Source organism: Chlorocebus sabaeus, chromosome 13 (genome assembly GCF_047675955.1).
Source record: "Chlorocebus sabaeus isolate Y175 chromosome 13, mChlSab1.0.hap1, whole genome shotgun sequence".
In the NCBI taxonomy this organism is placed as follows: domain Eukaryota; kingdom Metazoa; phylum Chordata; class Mammalia; order Primates; family Cercopithecidae; genus Chlorocebus; species Chlorocebus sabaeus.
The window spans coordinates 41,063,934-41,091,087 of NC_132916.1; the positions used below are offsets into that span (position 1 = coordinate 41,063,934).

The window sequence follows — 27,154 nt, forward strand, 5'->3', positions numbered from 1 at the left end:
AAACTTTGTCTCATTCACTTTTATATTCTTTCTGTTGGCCAATACATGACCGATTACCAATTAACACTTATTTAATTGATTGCAATTAATGTTAACATTATTGTGGCCTGGAAAGAGGAAATAAAATGCCAGATTCAAAAAGGCAAAATTGGGTCCCTTCCTTCTAACCAAGTCAACTTTATTTCAAAGTTTGATCAGTTTAACTGACTGGTGTCTACTGAGTTTGATTCCTACTGAATTGTGTAGGTTGGGGAAAGATCAGATAGTGTTTAAAGTAAATAGATAGGTGGAAAGAGGCAAAGCAATGAAGAGAAACCCTCTTGACAGGATCTACAAGAGGGTGGGCTGGCAGGCTGCAGGGAAAGTCAATTAATCCTAGAAGGAGCCTTTAGGATTAGGGATGAATCATTAACCCTGTCCTTTGTGTTACAGTGGGGCTCTAGTACTTAGGTTGATGTAACAACATGGGGTGACTTTGGGCAATTTATTTGAATCCAAGAGCCATAGATGTGCCCAACAGCAAGGCATTAACAATTTGAATTTTTTTTCTGCTGGGCTGATATGCCATTTGATTTTTGTGACATGACTTTTTTGATATCTTTATATCATAGAGAAAAATTAATTTTCCATATTTAAACTACATATGGTAAAAAATATAGCAAAATGTAGTTTGTGTATCTTGTAAATAGTAATTTTTTTGATATAATTAGCTAGGTATGTTTCTGCCTTTATTTCCAAGAAATATGCTTAGCTTTTATCTTGGAAGATAGAATATCAAAAGGCAGTATAGCCTAATGGTTAGGGACATAGGCTTTAAAGTTGAACAACTTTAAACATGAAGCTGATGCTTACATGTATAGCTGTGTGACACCAGCTTTCCAGCTGGTGATTTATTGTACGATTATTCAGCTTTTCACCAGTAAAGTGGATATGCAGTATCTTATAGGATTGTTGTGAGAGTTAAATGAGATAAAGTATAGGAATGAACATAGCAGTGAATATACTTTGAACCCCACTATCCTTAATAATAAAAAATTAATGACTCAATATAAAAAAATCTGCAATACAATTAAAAGTTATTATTTATTGAGTACTACACACACACACAGATACATGCACTCATCTCTAATCCTTGCAGTAATGATAGAAGGTAGGAATTCCTGTATTACAAATAAGGAAATTGCATTTCAAAAGTTACTGGCTTGCCCAAGGCCACACAGATAATACACAGTAACAGTATTGGCATTTGAATCAAAGTTTACCTGATTCTAAAGTTTATGTTTTATCTACCAGTAAAAGTTGGGAAACCTACTACTTTTTTTCCAATATCAATCGTATCAACAAATAATTGTTTAATTGAATGTTTGAATTCTGACATATAAGTTTTATTAAGTTTTTTTTAACAGATCTAACAGTTCTTAAACTTTATTAATACATTAGATTCTTCTTCAGAGAACAAACACTTAACCACGCCACAATCGTAAGGCATTTAATTTAGAGGTGTTTGTGTTTTATCTAACAGCAAATTTGTAGCACAAACACAATTTTATTTTCTGCCTTTTAATGTTAGTTCTAAACATTTCTCTGTTACATATTATCTTTGGAAACATTTCTAATGGCTGTTTATTATTTCATAAACTTACATTTTATAAAAAATATTTTTATGTCTATGGAAATACAAACAATTGAATGAAAGACAGAAATATAAAGTAAGTATACCTCAGAAAATCAGGGAATCATAATTTCTCCAAATTTTACTAGTAATTTTGCAAAATGTATTTTATTGTTATTGTAGTGTTTAATACAGTACTTTTAGCATAGTATTACTAAACATTTATTGAATTATTTAAAAAATATAAATAAATGTGATATTTATTTTAACTTCCTTGGATTGCATACTAACATATACAAACATTGTGAAACTGTTCTGATGATGATTACTTAAAAAATGAGTTTTCAATTTGTGCCAAATTATTATAGGATAGCTAGAGTATGTCCAGTCATCTCACTGGGGACTATCAGACAGAATTTATTTTAGATAATGATTGACTCAAAAGGTTCTCCTGTACTCTGGGCATGAGATAGCACCTCCTTTTAAAAAATTGTTCTTAGATGTCTTTGAGGTTCATGAAGCAATGTCACTCTCCAAATTTTACTGGTCCCTATATAAAACCCAAAGTTTGGAAAACATTAATCTATGTGACAAAGAGACGATTAGTAGGGCCTAAAAATCATGAATGAAGGTGGTGTCTATTTTCAAGTTCTATTTTCCTAAGTTTTGAAATAACTGACCATTAATTACAGTAATGTCTTCACAACTCTCACATTTGTGCATGTGCTACTTCTTTCCCTCACTAAAAGTGAAAGATGAAAAAGTTTGACTGTATAAAATGAGCCCAAAATTTATTCAATTGAATGGAAGAGATAAAATATTTAAAACAGGTATATTAAAACAAAAAAATAGGCCAGATATGGTGGCTCACTCCTGTAATCCCAGCACTTTGGGAGCCGAGGCAGGAGGATCATGAAGTCAAGAGATTGAGATCAGCCTGGCCAACATGGTGAAACCCTGTCTCTACTAAAAATATAAAAATTAGCTGGGTGTGGTGGTGCGCACCTGTAGTCCCAGCTACTCAGGAAGCTGAGGCAGGAGAATCGCTTGAACCTGAGAGGCGGAGGTTGCAGTGAGCTGAGATCGCACCACTGCACTCCAGCCTGGAGACAGAAACTCCATCTCAAAACAAAACAAAACAAAACAAAAATAAATAAAAAAACCTAAACATACAGGATCACTATGTAGGCCCAGATTTCATCCACTGTCAAAATTAGGAACAATTAAAAATGGAATAATTTGTTTTCAGTGGCAAGTTCAATGTTCCACATGGGAGGCCACTGCTCTGATGGTTATGGAAAAAAAATCTCTGAAGATGAACATGAGGGCTCAGGAAGCCTCACTCTAGGGTACCTAACAAGAGTGCTTTTGGGACAAAGCCAGTCAATTTGCAGGCAGATTAGCAGCTCAGCTCTCTCTCCAGTTCCTTCACACTTACCATCCCCTGCCAGCCAAGAAAACCAGCAACCCCAACAGTGGACACTCTACATTCCCAATACCAAGATAAAAACTGACTTTACTTTCATGTTTCTTCTTTTCTTCCCTTTAATTTTGCTACCAATCCCAAAAATACATACCTGGTTTTATTATCTGTAATATTTTTTAATTCAGGTTTTAAATAAATAAAAATGAAACAAAGTTCTGTAAGTATAATAAGGAAGAATAATTCATGCATCTTTTATGGTTATGAATGCATTGAGAATAATCAGTGTATTCCTACTGACATTAATGTACAAAGTGTGATACTAAAGAGTTTTTGAGATGCAAAGAATTGTAAAATAGGGTGCCTGCTGGCAAAGAACTTTCACTATTCATCTTAATTGTTTAATAAGCATTTTACTGAGGGTCCCGTTACTAACTAGGCCCTCAGATACAATGATAAGGAAAAACCTTGTATCCTACCCTTGCTCAGAATGGCTTGGCTAAGTAAGGGAGAACATAATGGAGCCCACAAATAGATTTTATGCACATGGTAGACTGTTTGATTTTAAGTTACATTTTAATTTTTTGTAGACTTTGATCAGCCAAATCTTGGTTTTCAGACATGATAGACAAAAGCTATTATCTTATTTATTAGTAGTGATTTAGTGGGTTAATAAAACTGATATGGCAGCTGTTCTTATCATAGCAAGTTATTGCAAGTCCCTGAACAGCTTAATCCCATCATTTCCTTATCAGTTATCATTTGTGTAGTGTAAACTAACATCAGGGCTACTAGCTCAGTGGGAACATATGTTTCAGGAATTCTATATAAAGACTGAAATGGAAAAGAAGAAATATAGATGCAGGTACAAATTGCTCAGCAAATGAAGAAAAGTATTAGGCACGAGGTAAATATTTTAGTAGTAAAAAAGAACAGCAATAATTTCATTTGTCATATTAAAAGTCTGCTATATTTTAATAACATGTTCATATTAAAATGTGGCTACAAGGATTAATTATTCTTCTTTATTCATAAATTTTAAATCAGATCTGTCATTTGACATAAGATTGAGAAAAGTTGCTAATAAATGAACACACTTTTCTTAGATAATCATAGAAGCTGCCTTTGTGACACATTTTCTTGGAAAAATTAGCCATTCATCCCCAGGATTTTTTGAGCATTTATCATATATTTTCTTTAATAGAAATGGATAATACTCATATAGGGAGAAGGAACTGTGAAATGTTTGGGAATCTTTATTCAGAGTAACCTACAGGATAAGCATTAGGTAGTGTTACATAAATTTAAACAACTATTTCTTCCACAGTGAGACAAACCTCACTTTTTATTTAACATACACCAGCATATCTTCTTGTTATATTACAGTATGCATGGTAAATACTCCCTAGCAAGATTTATTTTAGGGTCATCTATTAACCACAAAATAATGCTATAAAATATTGCAAGTGAGATGAAAAATTTATGTACACTTTGCATGAACTGTCTCACCCCAGTTTTATGAGGTTTATCTTTAGTGACTAGGAAGACAGAAAGCTGCTCATTTATTATCTCTTCTCTGTTCTCAGAGACACTAAATCACTCGGATGACAACATGTTCCTAGTTAGACTAAAAGGAAGATTAAAGGGAAAAGGTTATTTTGTTGGCTCCAGAAGAAACAGGGTATGAAATGTGCTAAAACATTACAGTGGTCATTGCAAAATACTGAGGTTTGTATTACTAGCAACAGTCTTTCCACCAAAGTACACCAATTTCATGCCCTTTATATATATTGTTTAGGTATGCAACTTTTGTTCAATCTCAGTGTTTTACTGATGACCTGGAAATGCAGTGTCAGAAGGTGGTTATTGAAAACACTCAGCTTTAAGAAAATTTGTTTTATTGGTTTCTAAATTCCTAGAGGAACAGATTGATTTAACCAGTAAATGTGTGAGTATTTTTCTTCATAGTAATTTTTAATGAAGAATACAGTGAAGGGAAAGATAAAATTCTTATCCTCTAAATCTTAGAGTTTAGTATGGGAGGTAAGCCATGTATCATTAGAGATATGCCAATGTTACAAGGACAAAGTTGTATAAGGTAAATGACCAAGAGAGGAGTTCAGGGAGTTCAGGAGTTTTCCCTGAGATATCAAGCAAAGCTTCATGTGTTAAAAATATGTCTTAAAGTATGATTAAGAAACAAGGACCTGATGGAAGAAGGGCTGTCCCAATGGAGAGTTAAAAAAACCAAAGGCAACACCATGGCTATGGCAAGCTATTTATGAAAAGCCAGTCATCCTGATAGTAATGGTCAGGTTTATATAGTACTTGTGATAAGGTTAAAGGAGTTAGTAGACTTCCTTACATCATGTTAGATAAGAGATTCTTTAATTTCTACCAAATTTTAAATTGTGGTGATATGTTTAAGTATATGATATTATATGAATTCTCTTAATGGGCAAAATTTTATGGTTTTGTGACACATTGTTATTTTTAATTTTTCAAGTTATTCATTCATTTATCTAACAAATGTTTATTAATTTCCTATTACAGGGAGCTTACATTCTGGGAGTTTATATATGGAATATCAAATATGAAACATCCAGATCAGTGGCGTGGGTCTTAATAATTCATGTTAGTTATCTATGCTTACATTACTCCTGGCAAACAAGAATAAAGAGTGTGTGTGCGTGAAGGCAGACATATTTGAACTACATTTCACTAGAACTTTCTAACTGTAAATAAAATTGCAATACAAAAGAGAGATATCTTTTGCATCTTGAGTGTGGAGGCAATATGGTTTGTGGAATCATGGGTTTAAATTTTGCTTTCAAACCTGTAACATTTTTAAACAAATCACATAATTTTTGAACGTCTGTTTTGGATTGGGGATATTGCTCTACTTGCAGGCTGCTGTGAAAATTTGAGATCATGTATACATACAATTCTTTGCATGTAATAGATGTTCAAAAATGGTAACTATTTCTATCATGACTCATTATCACTTGCTTAAATGGTAGCAAATATTAATTTGGTATTACAATTCTCTCTTTGCATTATTTGTTCCCTCACAAGACTGCCAACTCCTCCAGCGACTCTCCTCTACTGACTCTCCTCCACCTCTCTTTGAATCCTCAGCACATAGCACACAGTAAGCACTGAATACATGTAGGAAAAAAAAGAGTGTACTCTTTCACTGGTTCTCTATCTCTTGTCATGTATATAAGATTGTATTGATAGAATATACTCAGCTACATCAACATATCTAAAATCTAAGGCATTGCTAATAGGAAAAGGACATGCCGTTTCTCTCTTGTAGAGCTGAATGTAGCTGACCAAGTCATTTTCTTCAGGTGTCAGTTTGTGTGTGGGTTTATGGTGTTATTTACATTTGACTTATACATAAAATACATACATTAATTAAAAAGCACCTTTTTAAGGTATATATAAAATAGTTACTTTTGGAATATAAATATTTTGGATATAGGTAGAGGCAGTAAATATTTCTATTTGTAAAGATATTCTGTCCTAATGACTGGGGACAGAAATAAGGGGGCCAAATAATATAGTCATTTATAACAATAAGAAACAAGTTGCATAATAAAACATTCTATCCTTAAAAGTCGTAAGAAAAAAGTTACACATCTGTATTAGTTAGAATTTATTTGGTCTTAAAATGTAACAATTTTTAAAAAAATGTGAATATCAGGTGGTTTTAAAAACTGCAAGTAAAATGTGCCTCAGTGCTGGTCAGTGTAGTCACTTTTCCATGACAGCAGGCATCAGGAGGCCATAGACTTGGGAAGAATTTGGAAACATGAATATTCCTGATCAGATTTTCAATGTCTGTTTTGTTCATCATTGTCCTAACAACTAGCACAGTGGTCAGGGCACAATATCTACTCTAACATTTATTGAACTCATGGTCATCCCTTTGACTTGTCTTGTGATTTTTGTATACCACCTGTGAAGACAGTGTAGTTTGTTCTCAATCTGCATGGCAAACCATTTTACCACACTGAAAAGAGGATCAGAGTTGAGAAGCAAGAAAATTGAAGTTATAATAAAAGAAGCTTATACATTTTTAAGCCAATGTTTAACATGTATTGCTTTAGCAAGTGGCTAAAATGTAGTTATTTAAGCTATAAAGCGTATGAACAAACAGTAAGCTTTGCAAAAAGAACATGAAATTACAACATCTTTCCATTCTAATGGATCTCTGTTTTCAAACATTACTTGATTTATTTCTTCTAATATATAAACATTTCTTTTGGTATCTTAGTTCTAAAATCTAACAAATGAAGTATTAGTAATTATTTCAGATTCTGGCTTATTAACTAATTCTACTAATATATGTGACTATCATCTAAATCTGCTGGTTTTTTTTCCACAGTTTCAAATATTTCCCTTATCTATATCTATTAATATGGCTCCTTCGGTAAAGTATTTATGACTTAAGTAAGCTTCTTTCTTTTCATTTTTAATTACAGACATAACTCAGTTCAATATTTTGAAGTTTCCATTAAGTTTTCTATTTCCTTCATTTCTCCCTTTGTTCCATTATACCTTAGAAGTTCTTTTTTTCCATCTACCATAGGATTTCTTTTTCTGTACTGTAAAAACGAGCAGTTGTGAGGCTCCTTTCTTCAGGTTAGCAGACTATAATTATACGTCTACCAAAATTGAGGACTTGAAAACATCTTCCCAGTCTTCCAGAATCATAAAATATCCTCATTTACCTTGACCACCATATATTATTGTTTCCCAAATATAACAACTCTTTCTGAAAACATTTGTTATAATATTTGCTGCTACTGTTGTTGTTTTGATGTTTAAAAATCCTTTTTCCTTCATCTCCAATGACCTTGAATCAATAGAGGCAAGTTTGCTGCCGCAGTCCTGCCCTTAGAACCTGAGAAGAGAGAAGCCATCTCTGGGCCTCCCACTTTGGAGGGCTCATTCTGGCTGTCCTCCAGCTGCTGTCCTCCAGCTGCTGTCCTCACATGAAGCAGGAGTCCAAAGCCTGAGTGAATGTGTCCATCCAAAAAACACATCACACTTCTGGGTTCCTGGGGCCCTGGAATTCCCTGTCCAAACTGCCCCAGGCCCACTTCTTGGGCCTGTATTGGGCATGTCCCAAGTCCATCCTCAGAAGGCCACACTGCTCCACTAGTGTTCATAACCCTAGACTGAAGTGTAGCCAGGGGGTAGCTGTTAGTGGGTGATGCAGATGCAGCTGAATCTTGGATGTGCAGTCCAGTTTCCTCACAGTGAACAAAGGAGCCAGAGCTGAAAAATGGGGTGAAGGTGTGGGTCTTCGCCCACCACCATGTTCCCATATGGAACTCCAGGAGTCTAAGAATGCTAAATTCATATTTACCTACCAGATCATTATGGAGGTAAATTGTCAATGTAAGAGGACAGGAATATTTTTGTTAGGAGTTTGTTAGCTCGATTTATAGTTTTCAAATAGCTATTCATATGGTATGTAGGCTTCCATTTGTACTCCTGTCCTGGATCCTGAAAATGTTTAGGAGTGGAACTTCTTGGCCAGTAGTTCTTTACTGCTGAGGCCAGAGATGGGGACCTTGATGGATGAACTGAGGATTCATCCATTCAACCAGATGGATGAACTGTGGATTCAGATGGTGGATCTTCAGTTTAAAGGATCCACTTTAAACTCAGATGGTGATGCTCAGAAACAATGTTTTAGAATATAATTAGGCTGAAGTCCACTGGAAAGCCCCTCATTCTCTTTTTTTCATTCCTTTCCTGATCTTAGATGAATGCAAATTGAAGGAGTTGGTAAACAGTAGGTAGTTATGGGGGACAGATGGCAGAGAGTGGGGACTGACCACAGAAAGCAGATGCTACAGGATTCTGGCTATCCTCACTAAATGTCCACTATTCCACTAGCATGTGTATAATATTTGTAGTGTTTATATATGGATGAGTAATATGTCAAGAGTTTGTGGCTTAGGAGAATGACCTATAATTTGAGAATCAGTGAGTTGCTATACTTGTATTGTGACTCATGATCCATTGGCATACTTATAACAAATTATCTATGGTACTGTTACTTTCCACATGTCATTTTCATTGATTTACAACATAGCCTTCTCCCCATTGTTGCACGAAAGTTTGAAGTGAAAATAGTGAATTGGACTTTTGAGTCCTCATGAGGAAAATAATGTGTTAAGGGTCACATGCTTCATACATATTCCCATGCATGAGATTGATCTTCCCCACACATAATGTCATACTCTTTTTTTCCATTCAATAGATATGGTAAAGAAAACTGTAGCATTTTCTTGTCCAGTTGACTAAATTCATGCGAATCACTCAATTTGTAAATACATACAGTACATATACTTAGAGCCAATGCCTACATTTATACATTCTTGGGATTTGGAACCTAATGTTTTGGGGGATGTAAAAGGATTGTCAGTAGGTAATTCTCCTATCCTTTTCAAACCTAGAGTCAGAAATAACAACAATAAGTAGGAGTAGTGGCTATCAAAGAGGGATATAGCACATTAAGATGCTACCTACCTGAAAAATGTCAGAAAAGAAAGGTCATCAGGGTTTGCAGTTCTTATACATGGTTACTTCAGTTACACCTTAGTCTCTTTTTCCTCTTCAAAAATCTCCTTCATTAACACAGAGCTGGTTCCTGTGTTTGCTCTAGGTATCATTACTATGGGATTGGCATCAAAGAGAGCAGTGCATATTACCACTCCGTTTACTCTGGAAAAGGCTTGACAAGGTAGAGTTACACCATCTTCAAGACAAATTCTCTGTATTTCTTTAAATATGCAGGATACCTATTGAATGAAATGACTTCTTAATTTTCCTTATCAAAATGTTTCCATTTAAGCATCGGACTTTAATGTCCACTTTGTAAGGATGATTATATAATCTAGATTCCTGGACAAATTATATAACTTGTCATAATTAGTGAGAAATTAATTGTGTACTAGGTGTTCCAGAGAGATGAAGAGGAGAAATCAAGTAAGAAGAATTGCTTTTAAATTAGTATTTACTAATAAAGCAAAGTCTATTTTCAGATTGGATTCAATAAAATAAAGGCAATAAATGTAAATATAATTTTTTTTCTGAGACAACCTGTTTTAAAGATCTATGGGCTTGACTAGCACCTTACTAAGATAGAAAGTTTATTGTAATAATCTCTAATCATATACTTTGACCATGATCTTACCTTACGAAGGTGAAACTACTGACCTGTTTGGGTTTCTATGAAAGGTAAAACATGAATGAAAATAAACAGCACATTGCTCTAAGCCACTGTTAACTATCACGGGGATATTAGTAAGTGAGGTTACATCTAACGAAGCCAGTGATAACACATCATTCATTTTTTAAACTGAAACTCAGAATAACTAGATCTGTATCCGAGATTGCCTTGTGGTATAATTTACCAATAACTGCTCTTAGCTCTTAAAAGAAGAAATTATTTTTGAAAGTAAAGTATCTTTTGGATAAAAAACGTTTAGTCACTGAGTCATACTAAGATAAATTTAGATATTACAAGGAACATAAGGCTGCTTACTAGCCACCACCCCACTATAAAATGTAAATATAGCCTGGAACACACACACATGTTTAATAGCAAGTGTCCTTTACTTGTCTCAAATCTCACCTGACTTTTAAAAATATTATTCATTTTACTTTTTTTCTAAAGAACTTATTTTGTTTTAGTAAGTTGAGAAAGATGCTTGAGTTCTTTTAAAAAAGCAAATTTCTCCAGCTTATTTCCCTAATCATGGTATGAAATTACTGCTGCTTTAGGTTGTCTACATATCACTGAATGCTATAGCTGTAATTTTGTTTGAACTGAACTAATGGAAAATGTTCTAATTTTTTAAGGTTTTCTGGAAGCAAGCTAAAGAATGAGGTAAGAATTCTTTTCATCTCAATTTTACATCTGCTATAATATGTCTCACAAGCTGAGCAATACATATTAATTATTCCCTTTGGCAAATGTAGAAATAAATGTTATTTATTAGGAATCCCTTGACAAAGGACTTCAGATACAGCTCAGTTAGATTTGTGACAACAAATGAATTTTTGCCTGGATCTACCAAACAACTTTCAGTTAACCTAGGAGAGATACATTTTTAATTATCTTTACCTAATATCAGATACTTACAAGACTGTAAAAAAAAAAAGACTATCATTTATCCAGAAAGTTTTCACTTAAATATAAACAAAAAGCTTAAGCTGAGGATATGGAAAGAATTGGTCTTTGGACTGTACCCATTTAGACAAAACATTTATTAGTTATCAAGGAGCCCAAATGCTATGCCACACTATGGTTTGTTTTACTACCTTGTGTACACACATACACACACACACGCACACACACGTACACACGTGTATACAATCTTTCTCCCTAGGCTTCCTCTCCACCCCCTCCTTCAAGAACAGACTTTATCTAAATGAGTTAGACTACCATCAGGGACTGCATGGCTAATTAGACACATGATAAGGCCTTCATTATCCTCAAGTTAACTAATCATTAAGAAGAGATGCTGCCAAGCTAAGGGCACATGACCATGTGTTGTGTAGTAAATCTGGACCTGAGGTAAAGTGTAACTCCATTAGTTTGGTGAAATGATGCAAGCATATTTTAAGAAATAATATGAGGCCCCCAACCCATTAAATGGCCAATTTCTTTCCACCAGTGCTTTTAATACAGTTAATGGCTAATTACATAATAAAAATCCTCCAGATTGCTCTTTTTATCAATGAAATAATAGCTCTTTATTAGATAAACAATTGTGAAACTGCAAAAATATTGACTTAGAGATACACTTTGGTTGAGTAAAGTTTATGTCAATAGGGAATTTAAATAATTTCTCTCAGGTGTTCTTTCTACTAGTTTGATGAGGTTGGTGGTATTAGCAAGCCCTCATCTGATAAATGGCAAGCCTTGTTTCATGGAACAAAAGAAAAATATTTCTCAGGTCTACTTTTTCCTTCTTAGAAGAGGATGCTACAAATGCTGTTTTAGATTTTATTACTAAAATTAAAATAAAATATTCTGATTAAACTCTATAGCCTAACCATTTTCTGTGGATACCTGAAGGCAATAATAGTGTACCATTACTTTGATGATTATAGAAATTAACACAACTAAGAGCTTTCTAAAGGCTCAGAACTACTCTAAATATGTTTAAAATGATAATAAAATATTTTCATAACACAATTGAAATTTTTTAAAAATTATTTTCTTTGGGAGGCCGAGGTGGGTGGATCACTTGAGCCCAGAAGTTCAAGACCAGCCCGGCCAACATAGTAAAATGCTGTCTCTACTAAAAATACAAAAAATTAGTTGGGCATGGTGGTACACGCCTGTAATCCCAGCTACTCAGGAGGCTGAGGCAGCAGAATCGCTTGAGCCCAAGAGGTGGGGAGGTTGCAGTGATCCATGATTGTGCCACTGTACTCTAGCCTAGGCAACAATGTGAGACCCTGTCTCAAAAAAAAAAATTGTATTTAGGGTGACCAACTATCATTGGTGTGCTCAGACACAAGATTTTCAGTGCAAATCTTCATATACATCAGTTCATTTGAACATTCATAACTGTGAGGTATGGTGTCAGCATATTTACAGCTAAGAAAAATGAGGCTGAGAGATGTATTTGTTTTTCTAAGAGGTCAGAGAAAGATCCTATTTTTTTTTAAACCCATGGTGAAGATATTAACAGATATATGATATTACAGGTACTAGGGGACAAAATGGTGAATGAAGAGATTTGGTCCTGCCCTTCCAGAGCTTTACAGTATAGCGGGAAAGTATATCTTGAACAAGTAATTATAAGAAATTCTAAAGGGTGTCATGGGAGTAACTAGGTTTAGGGAGTTAAGGACATTCTTCACAGGGAGTGATATTAAGGAAATAACTGAGAATATAGTGGTAGTTTGGAGGAGGAGTGGAGTAGGGGAAGAGGGAAGAAGAGTGGTTAAGACAGATGGAATAGCATAGGCCAGGGTTTCTCAGCCTCCATACTATGGAAATTGTGGTTCAGATAATAATGTTTATGGAATATATCAAGTATATTGTAGGATGCTTAGTAGTATCACAGCATCTCTGGCCTCTACCCATTACATTCCAGTAGCAGGCCCCCACCCCCTTGTCGTGACAACCAAAAATGTCTGACATTGCTAAATGTCAACCACTGGCATATGTGAAGGCAAGCAGAGGTGCATCACATTGTAGAAAAAATAAAAAAAATTATGCATACTATAGTATAGAATGAGGTAGAGAGTAAAATAATAGGTAGAGGCTGGATTGTGTGTAGTCTCATTAGGTTAAGAATTCTGTAATGGGAAGCCACTAAAGGAGAGTTACACCATCAGACTTGTGTTTTACAAAACTCATTCTGACCATGACATGGAGAATACATTAGAAGAGTGTAAGGCAGGAATCCAGTAGATCCATTGGAGGCTATCTGGATAGTCTGTGTAAGAGAAGATCTGGACTAGAATAGTAACCCTAGGGATGGAGAGAAGTAACTGATTTTAGTTGGGAAATATTGAAGGAGAAGCAGGTAGAAAGAGTAAAAAGATAATGGGTTTAATTTGGGACTTGTCATATTTGATGTGTTTGTGAAACATTTAACATAAATTTTAAGTGGGCAGTTGGATATATGTGATTGGAAAAGAGGACTTCAAGATTTAGTTTGATGGTGATTGAAGCCATGGTAATGGATAAAAACACTTAGGGAAAAAAATGAATGAGAAGACAAGAGGTTACCAAAAAACAGTTGTGAAAAATGAGAGGAAGAGCATCAGCGAGATAATAGAGGAGAGTCTAGAGCGGTAAGAAAAGAAGGAGGAGAATACAGTGTCGCAGGAGTCAGGAGAAAAAAATGTTCCCTACGGAAAGGAATGCTCAGATGGTGCTGAAAAGTCATCAAGATAAGGAGTGGAAAGGATCCATGGAATTAGTTAAATGGAGATAACTAATGATTTCAGGGAGAGCCTTTTCAGTGGTGAGCTGGGGTTTGGTTTGTGAAATGAGTGGGAAGTAGCATTGAATGTAGAACATTTAGTCAAGTTCAGGGTGATAACTGGAAAAGGACTTGGGATTTGGGATTTTTCTGGTTTTGTTTTTGAGACAGGGTCTCTCTGTCACCCAGGCTGGTGTGCAGTGGCACAATCTTGACTCACTGCAGCCTTAACCTCCTGGGCTCAAGTGATCCTCCCACCTCAGCTTCCCAAGTAGCTGGGACTACAGGCACACACCACCACACCCAGCTAATTTTTTGGAATTTAGTTTTGAAGGATGATTAGACTAATGTCTAATGCTAATAAAACAGATACAGTAAAGAGTGAAGACTGAAAATATTAAAGGAAGGAAAGTTGAGAGCACAAGGTCACTGAGGAGGTCAGATGAGAGGAATTGGCACTAGAGAGGAGGAGCAGTGCTTCCATGAAAACTAGAAAGAGAAAGGGTAAGTTTGGATGCAAGCAGATTTGTAGATTTTTTTGGCAGAAAGTTGTGGTAGCTTCTGTTTCGTAGTTTTGCATTTCTCTCAGGAATGGTAGTGTAGGTCATGTGCTGTGGCAAAAGTCAGGGAAAGAAAGTAGGAGTTTGAGGAACTTAAAAGAAAGTCCTAGCTATTCTCAAGCAGGTTTCCTAGAGAGAATGTAGCCCTAATGCCCTAAGACACCCACTGAATATAAGGAATAAACTCTTTTATGCATGAGTGTTTAGAATGGTATTGATTAAGCACTATCCTTGAGAGAATTGACAAAATGGTTGTTCAAATCATTTTCTGTAGGACTTAATTTTCTCACAGATTTATTGAGATAGGTAGCAACAGTCTTTGTGGAAGACAAGAAAGGTAGAAGATTGTAAAATTCTGGTATGAGCCAGAAGAAATGCAAAATATTCAGGAGCAGTTATAATAAGAGAGGCACACCGCCTTTTTGGAAAAAAAAGTACAGGTGTAAAAGAAAACTACAAATGAAATGACATACCATGTGCCTGGATAGGAATGCTAGATTATAAATACTCCAATTATTCCTAAATTAATTTAGACATTTTATATTCTAATGAAAATTTGGGTGATTAATTTTTGGAGATGAATATGGTTACAAGCTTAATCTAGAAGAATATACAGGAAGTAATAGTTAAGAGAAATGTAAACAAGAAGAGTGAAAAGGGGATTTGTCTGCCACGTATCAAAATATTATGACATTATGATACTGAGTCAACTGTAGATGGAACAAATCTGCAGCAGAGATATGGTACCTGACAAAAGACCCTAGTATTTATAAGGTTTTGGCATATGACCAAGGAGAAATTACAACAAATGAAGAAAGAAAATATTTTTCCAGCCGGGAGCGGTGGCTCAAGCCTGTAATCCCAGCACTTTGGGAGGCCGAGACGGGCGGATCACGAGGTCAGGAGATCGAGACCATCCTGGCTAATACGGTGAAACCCTGTCTCTACTAAAAAATACAAAAAACTAGCCGGGCAACGAGGCAGGCGCCTGTAGTCCCAGCTACTCGGGAGGCTGAGGCAGGAGAATGGAGTAAACCCGGGAGGCGGAACTTGCAGTGAGCTGAGATCCGGCCACTGCGCTCCAGCCTGGGCAGCAGAGTGAGACTCCATCTCAAAAAAAAAAAAAAAGATTTTTCCATGTCCTTTTCGGAGAAAGGTGGAGTACTATATAAATAAAATTATTCAGGGGATAATGTTAGAAAAATTGACTATTTTGCAAAAAAAATTTCTATACTTCACAACTTAACAACTTATGTGAATTTCATATAAACAATTAAATATAAAAATAATACTTAGGAGGAAATATATATATCTATCCCACATCTGGAAGGAGTTATTCACTATCTAAGTATAAAAGCAGTTTAAGAAATTTCATAGGAAAAAGAAAAACACACAGTTGGAAACTTCTTCATATCAAAAGCATCATATACAAAATTTGAAGTCAAAGGAAAAACTGGGGGAAATACCTTCAGCAAATATGACAATGAAATTATATCTGTAGTACATAAAAATCCTATAAAAATATGAAGAGCACAATAAGTAGTAGAATATGTGAATAGCTGATTCACAGGAGAAAGAAAAAGCTGATAAATGCATGAAGAAAGGATTACCAAATAAACAAAAATTAAGATAACATTTTACAGTATGAAACTATCAAATATTTTAAAATTATTGTGAAGTTGGTGAAGGCAGAATGAGGTAACTCTTTCATATCTTGCTGAAGGCAGAATGAATTTTTGGAAAATGTTTGGAAGATCTTCACCAAGAGTCTTTAAAGTATTTATATCCTTTTCCTACTAATTCTACTTTTGTATGTATTTTGTATGATTTTTTTTTTTTTTTTTTTTTTGAGATGGGGTCTCGCTCTGTCACCCAGGTTGGAGTGCAGTGGCTTGATCTCGGCTCATTGCAACCTGTGTCTCCAGTGTTCAAGTGATTCTCCTACCTCAGCTTCCCGAGTAGCTGGGATTACAGGCATGTGCTGCCATGCCTGATTAATTTTTGTATTTTTAGTAGAGACGGGGTTTTGCCATGTTGGCCAGGTTGGACTCAAACTCCTGACCTCAGGTGATCTGCCCACCTCGGCCTTCCAAAGTGTTGGGATTACAGGCATGAGCCACCACGCCCCCCAAAAATAGGAAATGCAGACAGAAAATTATGCACAAAATTTTTATTGATTACAGTGAAAAACTATATGTAACCTAAATGACTAATATCAAAGAAATGGTTACATAATTTATTGTACTTTTGTGTGGCTAAATATTATTTATTAAAAGGCTCTTTTAATGATATAGAGAAATGTTAATTATGAAAAATGGACACAAAAGCAAATATATGTAAAATATGTAAAATATAACTGGATATTTATAAATTATATACAGTTGGTCCTTGGCTTAAAATGGTTTGACTTGCAATTTTTCGACTTTGTGATGGTGTGAAAGGGGTATGCTTTCAGTAGAAACTGTACTTCAAGTACCCATACAACCATTCCGCTTCTCACTTTCAATATAGTATTTAATAAATTAAAAGAATTATTTAACACTTCATTGTAAAATAAGCTTTGTGTTAGATGATTTTGCCCTACTGTAACCTAATGTAAATGTTCCAAGCACATTTAAGGTAGGCTAGGCTAAGTTATAATGTTCAGTAAGTTGGGTATATTAAATGCATTTTTGACTTACAATATTTTCCAATTGTAATGGTTTTATTGGGTTGTAACCCCATTGTAAATTGAGAAGCACTGAATGACAGATAATTAATATCTATTACTATGTTGTAAAATATGGTAGCTGCTAGCCACCTGTGACTATTAATTAAGTAAAGTAAAAAATTTAGTTTATCAGTCACATTAGCTACATTTCAAGTGCCTAAGAGTTATATGTGGCTAGTGGTTACTGTATTGGACAGGAAAGATACAGAACATTTCCATCATAACAGAAAGCTGTACTGGACAGCACTGTTCTAGAATATGTATAGAATTCAAGTCAATATGAAAAGACAACCCAACAGAAAAATAGCAAAATATATGAAGAAGCAATTAATTCAGGGTAAACAAAGAATGACTAACAGTGCTAGTTGGCATTCTGGTTGACCAGTGTCCATAACATATGTTGAATACTACCCCTTGCCAATAAAAAAATGCTCAATCTAAATATTAATTAGGGAAATGAAAATTAAAACCCTAATGTGTGATTGTCTCACAAATATTACATTAACAACAATTAAAATGTCTAAAGACACACTGTTGACAGAAATATGGACCAAAGGAACTCTCATATAGAGTAGAAGGGACAATACCTAGTGAAGTTGAAGATTTACACACTTTATGACTGCATTCCTAAAGAAACCTTCACATTGTGCACAAGGAGGTGTGTATGAGGATGTTCACTGCGACATGGTTTATGATTGCAGAATACTCGAAAATAATCTAAATGTTCATTATGATATAATGGGAAATAAGTTTTTACACATTTATACAATGGAGTGCTATACTGCTTTGGGTATGAGCAAATGAATGATGGTTATAACAATCAAATTAGGGTCGTCTTAAAAACCTAAAGTTGAGTGAAAAAAACATATTGAAAGTACAAGGATACATACTGTATGGTACCAGTTTTAAAGAATAGTATAATATTAAGAACATTTACATACTACGTAAATTTTTTAATGTTTGAGTAGAAATGATCTAAACCAAGCCCAGAACATTATTTCTTGTGGGGGAAGAAGGGAACGAGATTAGGCAAGGCTGCTTTAGTATTGGAAATGTCTCATGTCTTAATCAGGATGGTAAGTGGGTATTTATTATTTTTTTCTCTGTATCTTTTAAAAAGTTTTAAATAGTTCAAAATATAAAAGCAAACAAAAACAACAACAGCAAAAAACAACAAAAACAAAATAAAAAACAGGAAAAAGATGTTAAGAGCAGTTACTACTCAGTATTAATAATTGTTATTGTTTTAAATTTTTTATTCATAAATGGAGTGGTTTAAATTTCACAAATGTCTTAGAGATTGTCTCAGAATCTCTTAATTCACAGGAATGAAACAAATGAACAAAACTTAATTATAATATTTTCTTCCCTTCAAAGAAAGCTTTTCTTTTCCTGTGGGTCTTCTAGTGTGGGCCAAATTTTTGCTTCAAGCAGCTACTGAAGTTGACATTATTTCTTAGGGAATGGGTCCATTGATTTCATACACTTCTACCAGGAAGTTTCCTTGATAGCCTGAGTTTTCTTCTCTTTAACATCAACCATTCACAGCCAGTTGAACAACCTTGTACCAAGATAAATATCAAATCCTCTCTCCTTGGTATATGCTTTTCAAATATTTGTAGACTGTTATCATACTCTCCTTTGTCATCACTTAGCCAAGCTGTGCAGCTTAAGTCCTTTAATCTTTCCTCATAAATCAGACCCTCTTGCATTCTAGTCATATTTGTTTCTTTTCTGTAGGGTCCTTCTTGTTTTCTTTTAGAAATATAATTCTTAATAGTTCACCCAAGAGTACCAAAATTATCAGTTGAGAAAGAAAAAACAAAACAAACCCAGACCTCTGTAGCTGGCCTACGATCTGGCACCTCTTTTAGTACGATTGTAATAGCAAGCATATTAGTGAAATTAAAATGAGCGTATTTTACTATTTTAAAGATAATCACTCCTCCCTTTCTTTTTGTGTTACACTTACTGGATATTATTTGATTTATGCAATTTACATCATCTTTGTATCCAGTTGTTAACATATCCAAAACAAAATTAATTTTAAGGTTTTTTGGGGCCCTTTTGCCCCTTGTTGATGTTGCACATATTGCTAGCTTTGATTACACAAAACTATTATTTACCAATACGAGAGTTTTTAAAAGTATTAGAATTAAAGTTACATATTTATTTCTTAATATGTGTTTCTTTAGCATGCTAACATTTTTTATTGGGAAATGTATTATTCACAACACCCATACTCACCCAAATACACAAACACATGCATAGAATTTTAAAAATAATCATAATTTGAAAACTCAAGCCCTTTCTCATAACTGAAAAGAGAGAAGTCCTCTGTGCACCCACTTCAATCACTTTTTCATTCCTACTTATCAGAAGTTACCACTCTCCAGAATATGGTGTTACTGTTTGTTTTTCTATAAAGTTTGCCACTTACAAATAGATCTCTCAACAACATATTGTTTATTATTTGCCCAGTTATATCCTATGTAAAAAGAGGTTCCTTGTTTTCCCTGTGACTTTCTGCTTTCATTCAATGCTAGGTTTTGTGATTCTTTAATGCCAGTATGTGAAGTTCTAATTTATTTGTACTCCTGTATAATATTCCATTGTAGGAAACTATCCCAATGCATTTATTCATTCCATTGTGGATGGGGCTTTTTTTTTTTTGCCTGAAAAACAATGGTGACACAAACAGTTCTCCAGGTACACATCTATAGGAGTGGAATTCCAGGTCCTAAGATATACTCATCTTAGGACTTTAGGACTTAGGATTAGACTTAGGACTTAGACTTAGGACTTTACTAGTAAAGCTGAAATTATTCTCCAGAGTGGTTGTATCAACTCCTGTCTCTCCAGCTGTGTGTGATCATTACTTTTGTACCTATTCTTACGCTTAGTATTAAATGACATTTTAGTTTTTGCCAGTCTTGTAGGTGTAAAATCGTGTCTGTGTTTTTTATTTGGAAATTGTTTTTAACAACTGATGAGCTAGAATGTATTTTTGGATTTTTATTGGCCAATTCTCTTTTGTGAAATGTTTGCTTAAATCATATCATTTTTTATTTTGAATTTTTAATCCTTAAGAGTTCTTTATATGTTCTGGATACTAATATCCTGTAAGTTATGTGTTGTAAATAACTTCTTCCTGTCAGTGACATGACTCAATACTCTATTGTATTTGATGAAGATTTTTTTTTATTTTATGGTTAGTGCTTTTTATATCTTGTTTTTTAAAAAGTTATGTGTATTCCAAGATTATAATAATATTCTCTATAAACTTGAAAGCATAAAGTTGCTCTGAACATTTAAGTTATTTCATTTGTAATTGGTTTTTGTTCATATTTCTTATTGTGGTAAACTACATGTAAAATATACTATCTCAGCCATTTTTGAGTTTACAGTTTTGTGGTATTAAGTACATTGGTATCATTGTGTAACCATCACCACCAACCACCTTCAGAACTCTTTCATCTTGCAAGACTGAAACTCTCTACTCATTGAACATAACTCCCATCTTCCCTCTACCATGTGCCTGGCCACTGCCATTCTACTTTCTGTCTCTATGATTTCTACTACTCTAGAATCCTCTTTAAGTAGAATCATACAGTATTTGTCTTCTGGTGACTGACTTATTTCACTTACCATAATGTACTCAAGGTTCATCCATGTTGTAGCATATGTCAGAACATCATTCCCTTTTAAGGCTGAATGATATTCCATTGTATGTATATACAGTACCACATTTTGCTAATCCATTCATCTGTCGAGGGACATGTGGTTTGCTTCCACATTTAAGCTATAGTGACTAATGCTGCTATGAACGTGGTTGTACAAATATCTCTTTGAGATCCTGCTATAATTTTTTTGGCTATATACCCAGAAGTAGAATTACTGGGTCATATAGTAATTCTATTTTTAATTTTGATTAAATTTTTTGATTAAATTTAATTATTAAAATTAAAATGTAATTTAATTAAAATTTTTAATTTAATTTTGCTATGTAAAACCAAACTGTTTTACATAGCAGCTGTACTAGGTTACATTCTCACCAACAATACACAAGGATTCCAATTTTTTCACATCCTTGACAACATTTGTTATTTTTGCTGTGTGTATTTATGTGTGTTTTTGTGTTTATAGTAGCCATCCCAGTGGGTGTGATGTGGTATCTCATTTAGGGTTTGATCTGCATTTCCCTAATAATAGTAACATTGAGCATATTTTACTGCATTTGCTAGTCATTCATATATCTTCTCTGGAGAAGTGTATATCAAGTCCTTTGCCCAGTATGAATCCTTTTGTTTACTTTTATGTTGTTAAGTTTTAGGAGTTCTCAATATATTCTATATATTAATCCCTTATGAAACATGATTTGCAAATATTTTCTCTCATTCCATACATTGCCTTTCTATTCTGATCATAGTATCATGTACAGTTACATGCATAACTTTTATGAACAAAAGTGTTTCCTTTTTTTGGGGGGGGGGACAGAGTCTCACTCTGTCACCAGGCTGGAGTGCAGTGGTACAGTCTCGGCTCACTGCAACCTCTGCCTCCCAGGTTCAAGCGATTCTCCTGCCTCAGCCTCTCAAGTAGCTGGGACTACAGGTGCGTGCCACCATGCCCAGCTAATTTTTGTATTTTTAGTAGAGATGGGGTTTCATCATGTTGGCCAGGATGGTCTCGATCTCTTGACCTCATGATGTGTCCACCTCAGCCTCCCAAAGTGCTGGCATTATAGGCGTGAGCCTTTTTTATGAAGTACAATTTGTCTATTTTTTGTTGTTGCCTGTGTTTTAGTGTCATATACAAATTTTTTTTCCAGATCACATGTCATGAATCTTTTACTCTATGTTTCCTTCTAAAATTTTTATAGTTTTAGCTCCTACATTTAGATATTTGATTCATTTTTGGTTAATTTTTGTATATGGTGTTAGGTAAAGGTCTGACTTTATTCCTTTGAATGTGAACATCCAGTTTTCCCAGCACCCTTTGTTAATAGGACTGTTCTTTCCCCATTGAATGGTTTGGCACCCCTATCAAAAATTATTTTACCATATCTATGAGAGTTTGTTACTGGCCTCTCTATTCTATTCCATTGGTCTCTGTGTCTGTCTTCATGACAGTATCATATTGTTTTGATTACTGTAACTTTATAGTACGTTTTGAAATCAGGAAGTCTTCTCTGACTTTGCTCTTCGTTTTCAAGATTGTTTGGCTACCCAGGGTCCCTTGAGATTCCACAGATATTTTTAGGATGGATTTTTCTTTTTCTGAAAAAACTGTCACTAGAATTGCATTGAATCTATATCTCACTCTAGGCAGTATTGCTATCTTTTTTTTTTTTTTTTTTTTGAGACGGAGTCTCGCTCTGTCGCCCAGGCTGGAGTGCAGTGGCCAGATCTCAGCTCACTGCAAGCTCCGCCTCCCAGGTTTACACCATTCTCCTGCCTCAGCCTCCCGAGTAGCTGGGACTACACGCACCCGCCACCTCGCCTGGCTAGTTTTTTGTATTTTTTTTAGTAGAGACGGGGTTTCACCATGTTGGCCAGGATGGTCTCGATCTCCTGACCTCGTGATCCGCCCGTCTTGGCCTCCCAAAGTGCTGTGATTACAGGCTTGAGCCACTGTACCCGGCCTAGTATTGCTATCTTAAATATTAATTCTTCTAATCCATGAGAATAGAATGTTTGTTTATTTATTTATGTCTTCTTTAATTTATTTCAGCTCTTTTATGTAGTTTTTATTGTACAAGTCTTTCACTTCCTTGGTTAAATTAGTTTTAAAGTATTTTATTCTTTATGATGCTATTGTAGATGAAATTGTTTTCTTAATTTTCTTTTCAGGCTGTTCACTATTAGTGAATAGAAATGTAACTAGTTTTTGCATGCTGACTTTGAATCCTGCTACTTTGTTGAATCCATTTATTAGTTGTGTGTGTGTCATTTTTAGGGTTTTCTACATATAAAATTATATCATCTGTGAACAGAGATTTTTTACTTCTTCCTTTTCAATTTGGATGCCTTGTTTTTTTAATTTTAATTTTCTGTTTGCCTAACTACTCTAGCTAAGACTTCTAGTACCATGTTGAGTAGAAGTGATGAAAGCAGACTTGCTTTGTTCCTGATCTTAGAGGAAAAGCTTTTGGTTTTTCACCATTAAGTATGATGTTTTCTATAGACTTTTCATAAATAACTTTTATTATATTGAGGTGGTTTTTCTATATGGCTGGTTTGTTGAGTATTATTATCATGAAAGGATATGGAATTTTTTCAAATACTTTTTCTGTACCTAATGAGATTATCATTTTTTTATTCCATTAATGTGATATAATACATTTATTGATTTTTATATATTGAACCATCCTTGCATTCCAGAAATAAATCTCACTTATTTATGGTGTATAATCCTATTAATATGCTGTGGAATTTGGATTACTAATATTTTGTGGAGAGTTTTTGCATCAAAGTTCATATGGGATATTGGTCTGCAGTTTTCTTGCCTTGCAATATCTTTGTCAGACTTTGGTATCAGGGCAATATTGGCCTCACAGAGTAAGTTACAAAGTACTCCTTCCTCTTCAATTCCTGGGAAAACTTTGAGATGTATTGGTATTAGTTCCTCTTTAAATGTTTGGTGCAATTCACTGCTGAAGCCAACTCTGGAGCTTTTCTTTGAGTATGTTGGTTAATTACCACAAATTTGTAAAATTTCCAGTTTTTTTGCTATTATTTATTTCCAAGTTCATCCCATGTTGGTTGAAGAAGATACATTGTATGACATCTGTCTTTTCAAATTCACTGAGACTTAGTTTGTGGCCTAACATATGGTGTATCCTGGAAGGTGTCCATGTGTCCTTGAAAAGAATGTGTATTCTGTTGTTGTTGGGTAGATTATTCTGTATACATTTGTTCAATCTAGTTGGTTTATTGTGCCTCCACGTCCTCTATATTCTTACTTAACTTCTGTCTGGTTGTTCTGTCCATTATTGAGAATGAGGTGTTAAAGTCTCCAACTATTATTGTAAAAGTGTTCATTTCTCCCTTTAATTTTGTCAATTTTTCTTCATATATTTTGATTATCTGTTATTGTCTGTTATCTGTACATACCTATTATTAGGTACATAAAGGGTTATGATTGTTAGACCTTTTTTGCTTTGTCGAAATTTTGTTAGTATATAATATCCTTGTCTCTTGCACACCTTTTAAAATTTAGAGTCTATTTTGTCTAACTCCATTCTGCCAATATCTGTCCTCTAATTGGAGAGATTGATTCATTTACATTTAAAGTAATTACCATTAATCAACTCCTCATTATCTTCCATTACCCACTACACTTCCTAGCATCTTGTAACCACTATGCTATTTTCTAACTTCATGTGATCAAATTTTTTATCTCCCATATATGAGTGAGAACATGTGATATTTGTCTCTCTGTGCCTGGCTTATTTCACTTGCCACAGTATTTTCTAGTTTCATCCATGTTGTTGCAATTGACTTTTAAATTGATCTTGGATTCAGCAACTTTGCTAAAAAAATTTTATTTTTAACCATAATTTTTGTGTAATTTGTTTTAGTTTTTCAGTGAAATCAGTTACATCAGTAGCAAATAATGCTAATATTGTCTCTTCCTTTTTGGTACTTAATCTGTCATTACTTTTTTGAGTTCATTATTATTCTAGCTATAAACTCTGGTATAGTGTTGAGTAAAAAAGGTGAGAGCAGGCAACTTTATCTTGTTTGTGATTTTCCAGGGAATTTTTATAGTATTTTTCCACTAAGTAAGACATTTGCTGTGGGCTTCTGATAGATATTCTTTGTATAATAATTAAGTTTTCCTCTGTTTCTAGCACACACACACACACGGGGGGGGGGGGGGCAGGTGGGGAGAGAGAAAGAAAGAAAGAAAGAGAGAGAGAGAGGTTAATGAATGGTAGTGGATTTTAAACAAACTCTTTTTCCTGCATCAGTTGAGATGATTGTATAATATACAGCATTCTCCTGTTTGTTGTTAATATGATGAATTTAAACCTAACTTGAGTATGATCGTACTTATACACTACTTAATTTTGTTTGTTAATATTTTGTTTAATATTGTCTTAAGTGTAGTAATAAGTGAGATTGAAATATGATTTTTCTTTTTCTGTTCTAGTCTAGTTTTGACATATATGTTTTCAAGTGAATTGGGAAGTTATCCTTTATTTCTGTTGTCAGAAAAAATCTGTTAAGCTTGAAATTGTCTGTTTCCTGAATGCTTGATAAAAGGTCACCTGTTAAAATCTTTTGAGTCTATTTTTTTCTTTGTAAAAATATTTTTGATTACTAATTATATTTCTTTAATGGAAATAAGAGTATTCCTTTATTCCTACTTTAATTTAGTATCATACTGTGTATTGTCATTTTTGGGGTTTATATTTCTCTGTTTCTCTTTTCCTATATCACCAAATCACATACTGAGATGAAAAAACTCGACTTTCCACACAAGAGAAAAAATATATGAAAAGTGCAAACTTTTCTAAAATTAAGATTTAGGTAAATTTTTGTTATGCTTATCCAACAAATGTTAGTTTTCTATTTTGTCATATAACTTCCTTCCTTTAAGGATTATTTATTTTCTTGTTTTCTATATTATTTTTCCTATTTTTATTGACAGTAACATTCCTTGACAGTGCAATGATAATTGGTGCTCATAAGTGGAAAACCAAAGCATTGAAAGTTTTTGAAGCATTTCTTAAATTAAGATAGATTAGTAAATAGAGTGGATTGGGATTAACTGTGCTATTATATCAGTTTATGATAATTATTAAATAAGTTATTAATTAAAAAATTAATAACTATACTTGAAAAGAGATAAATGAAGCTAAAAATTTAAACCTAATATTTAAAAATGAATTTCTACTTTATTTTAAATATAAAGCTTATTTAAATCTTATATCAAATAAGTCAACAAGAAATCAGGGCTTCTAAAATATCTGGTGTTAAAGGACTCAAAAATGCTCCCAGTTCCTTTGACTCTACCAATATAAGTTCTAGAAAGACATGATGGGAACCCAATCTGTCTATGACAGTAATTAAGTTTTTGTCTACTAAACATCTTCAATATGACAGAGATAAAGACATACAGTCTAGAAATAAATGTGAGAAAATTATGAGAAAGAACCAAATTTTGTCCTTGCCAGGGACACTTTATGTCCTTTATTATATTCATAATTTCATTATTTCCCCAAACTTTTGATTACAATCTGGTTTGTTAAAATTTTGTTTGGGGAGGAGGAACAATCAGTTATGGTCTGGGAGACTGATTTGCTGAGGCTCCCGTTCTGTCATGAATATACATTTGTTCTTTCTGTGTGGGTTTCTTGTAAGTATACCAGCACAGTAGCATTGTAAGTTATTTGTCACTTTTCTAATTTTCTGAAAATGGCTTGAGTATGCTTTCCCCAAGAGATGTGAAAGAACAATACATGCCTGAATTTAGGGTAGAAGAAACTTTTTGTGGGACAGTCCAGTGCACTAGCTTGAGAATTGAAAGTTAGACTCCAATAAAAATTTTAGTAGTACTTACCTCTGAGACTGAATAAATTAATTTATGTTCAATTATCTCATTTACTTAATTTGTAAAAAGGGAGGTTGGATTTGACAATTCCTGATCCTCTTATAGTTAAAATAATTTCAATAGTTCCAAAGGCAGATCTTCCTAAACTTATGCCATTAGCAAATGTGTACTTAAATTTCTAAAAGCTGTGAAAACTGACAAATATTCAAAACTAAAATTTGAGGTGATAGGAAAAATATTCTAACTATGAAACTATTTATTGAAGGTTTGAAAACCATTTGGCTGACATGTCTCATTTATTCAGTTACACAA

General features: G+C 34.1%; 1 protein-coding gene across 1 annotated transcript in view; it reads left to right on the forward strand.

Moving 5' to 3' along the window:
• Window positions 1-27,154, forward strand: part of RFX6 (regulatory factor X6) — a 56,614-nt gene that overhangs the window by 7,838 nt on the left and 21,622 nt on the right. Inside the window, exons 5-6 of the mRNA XM_008007236.3 lie at window positions 9,724-9,801; window positions 10,923-10,950. Coding sequence (XP_008005427.3) covers window positions 9,724-9,801; window positions 10,923-10,950 — 106 coding nt within the window. The remainder of the gene's footprint in view (window positions 1-9,723; window positions 9,802-10,922; window positions 10,951-27,154) is intronic.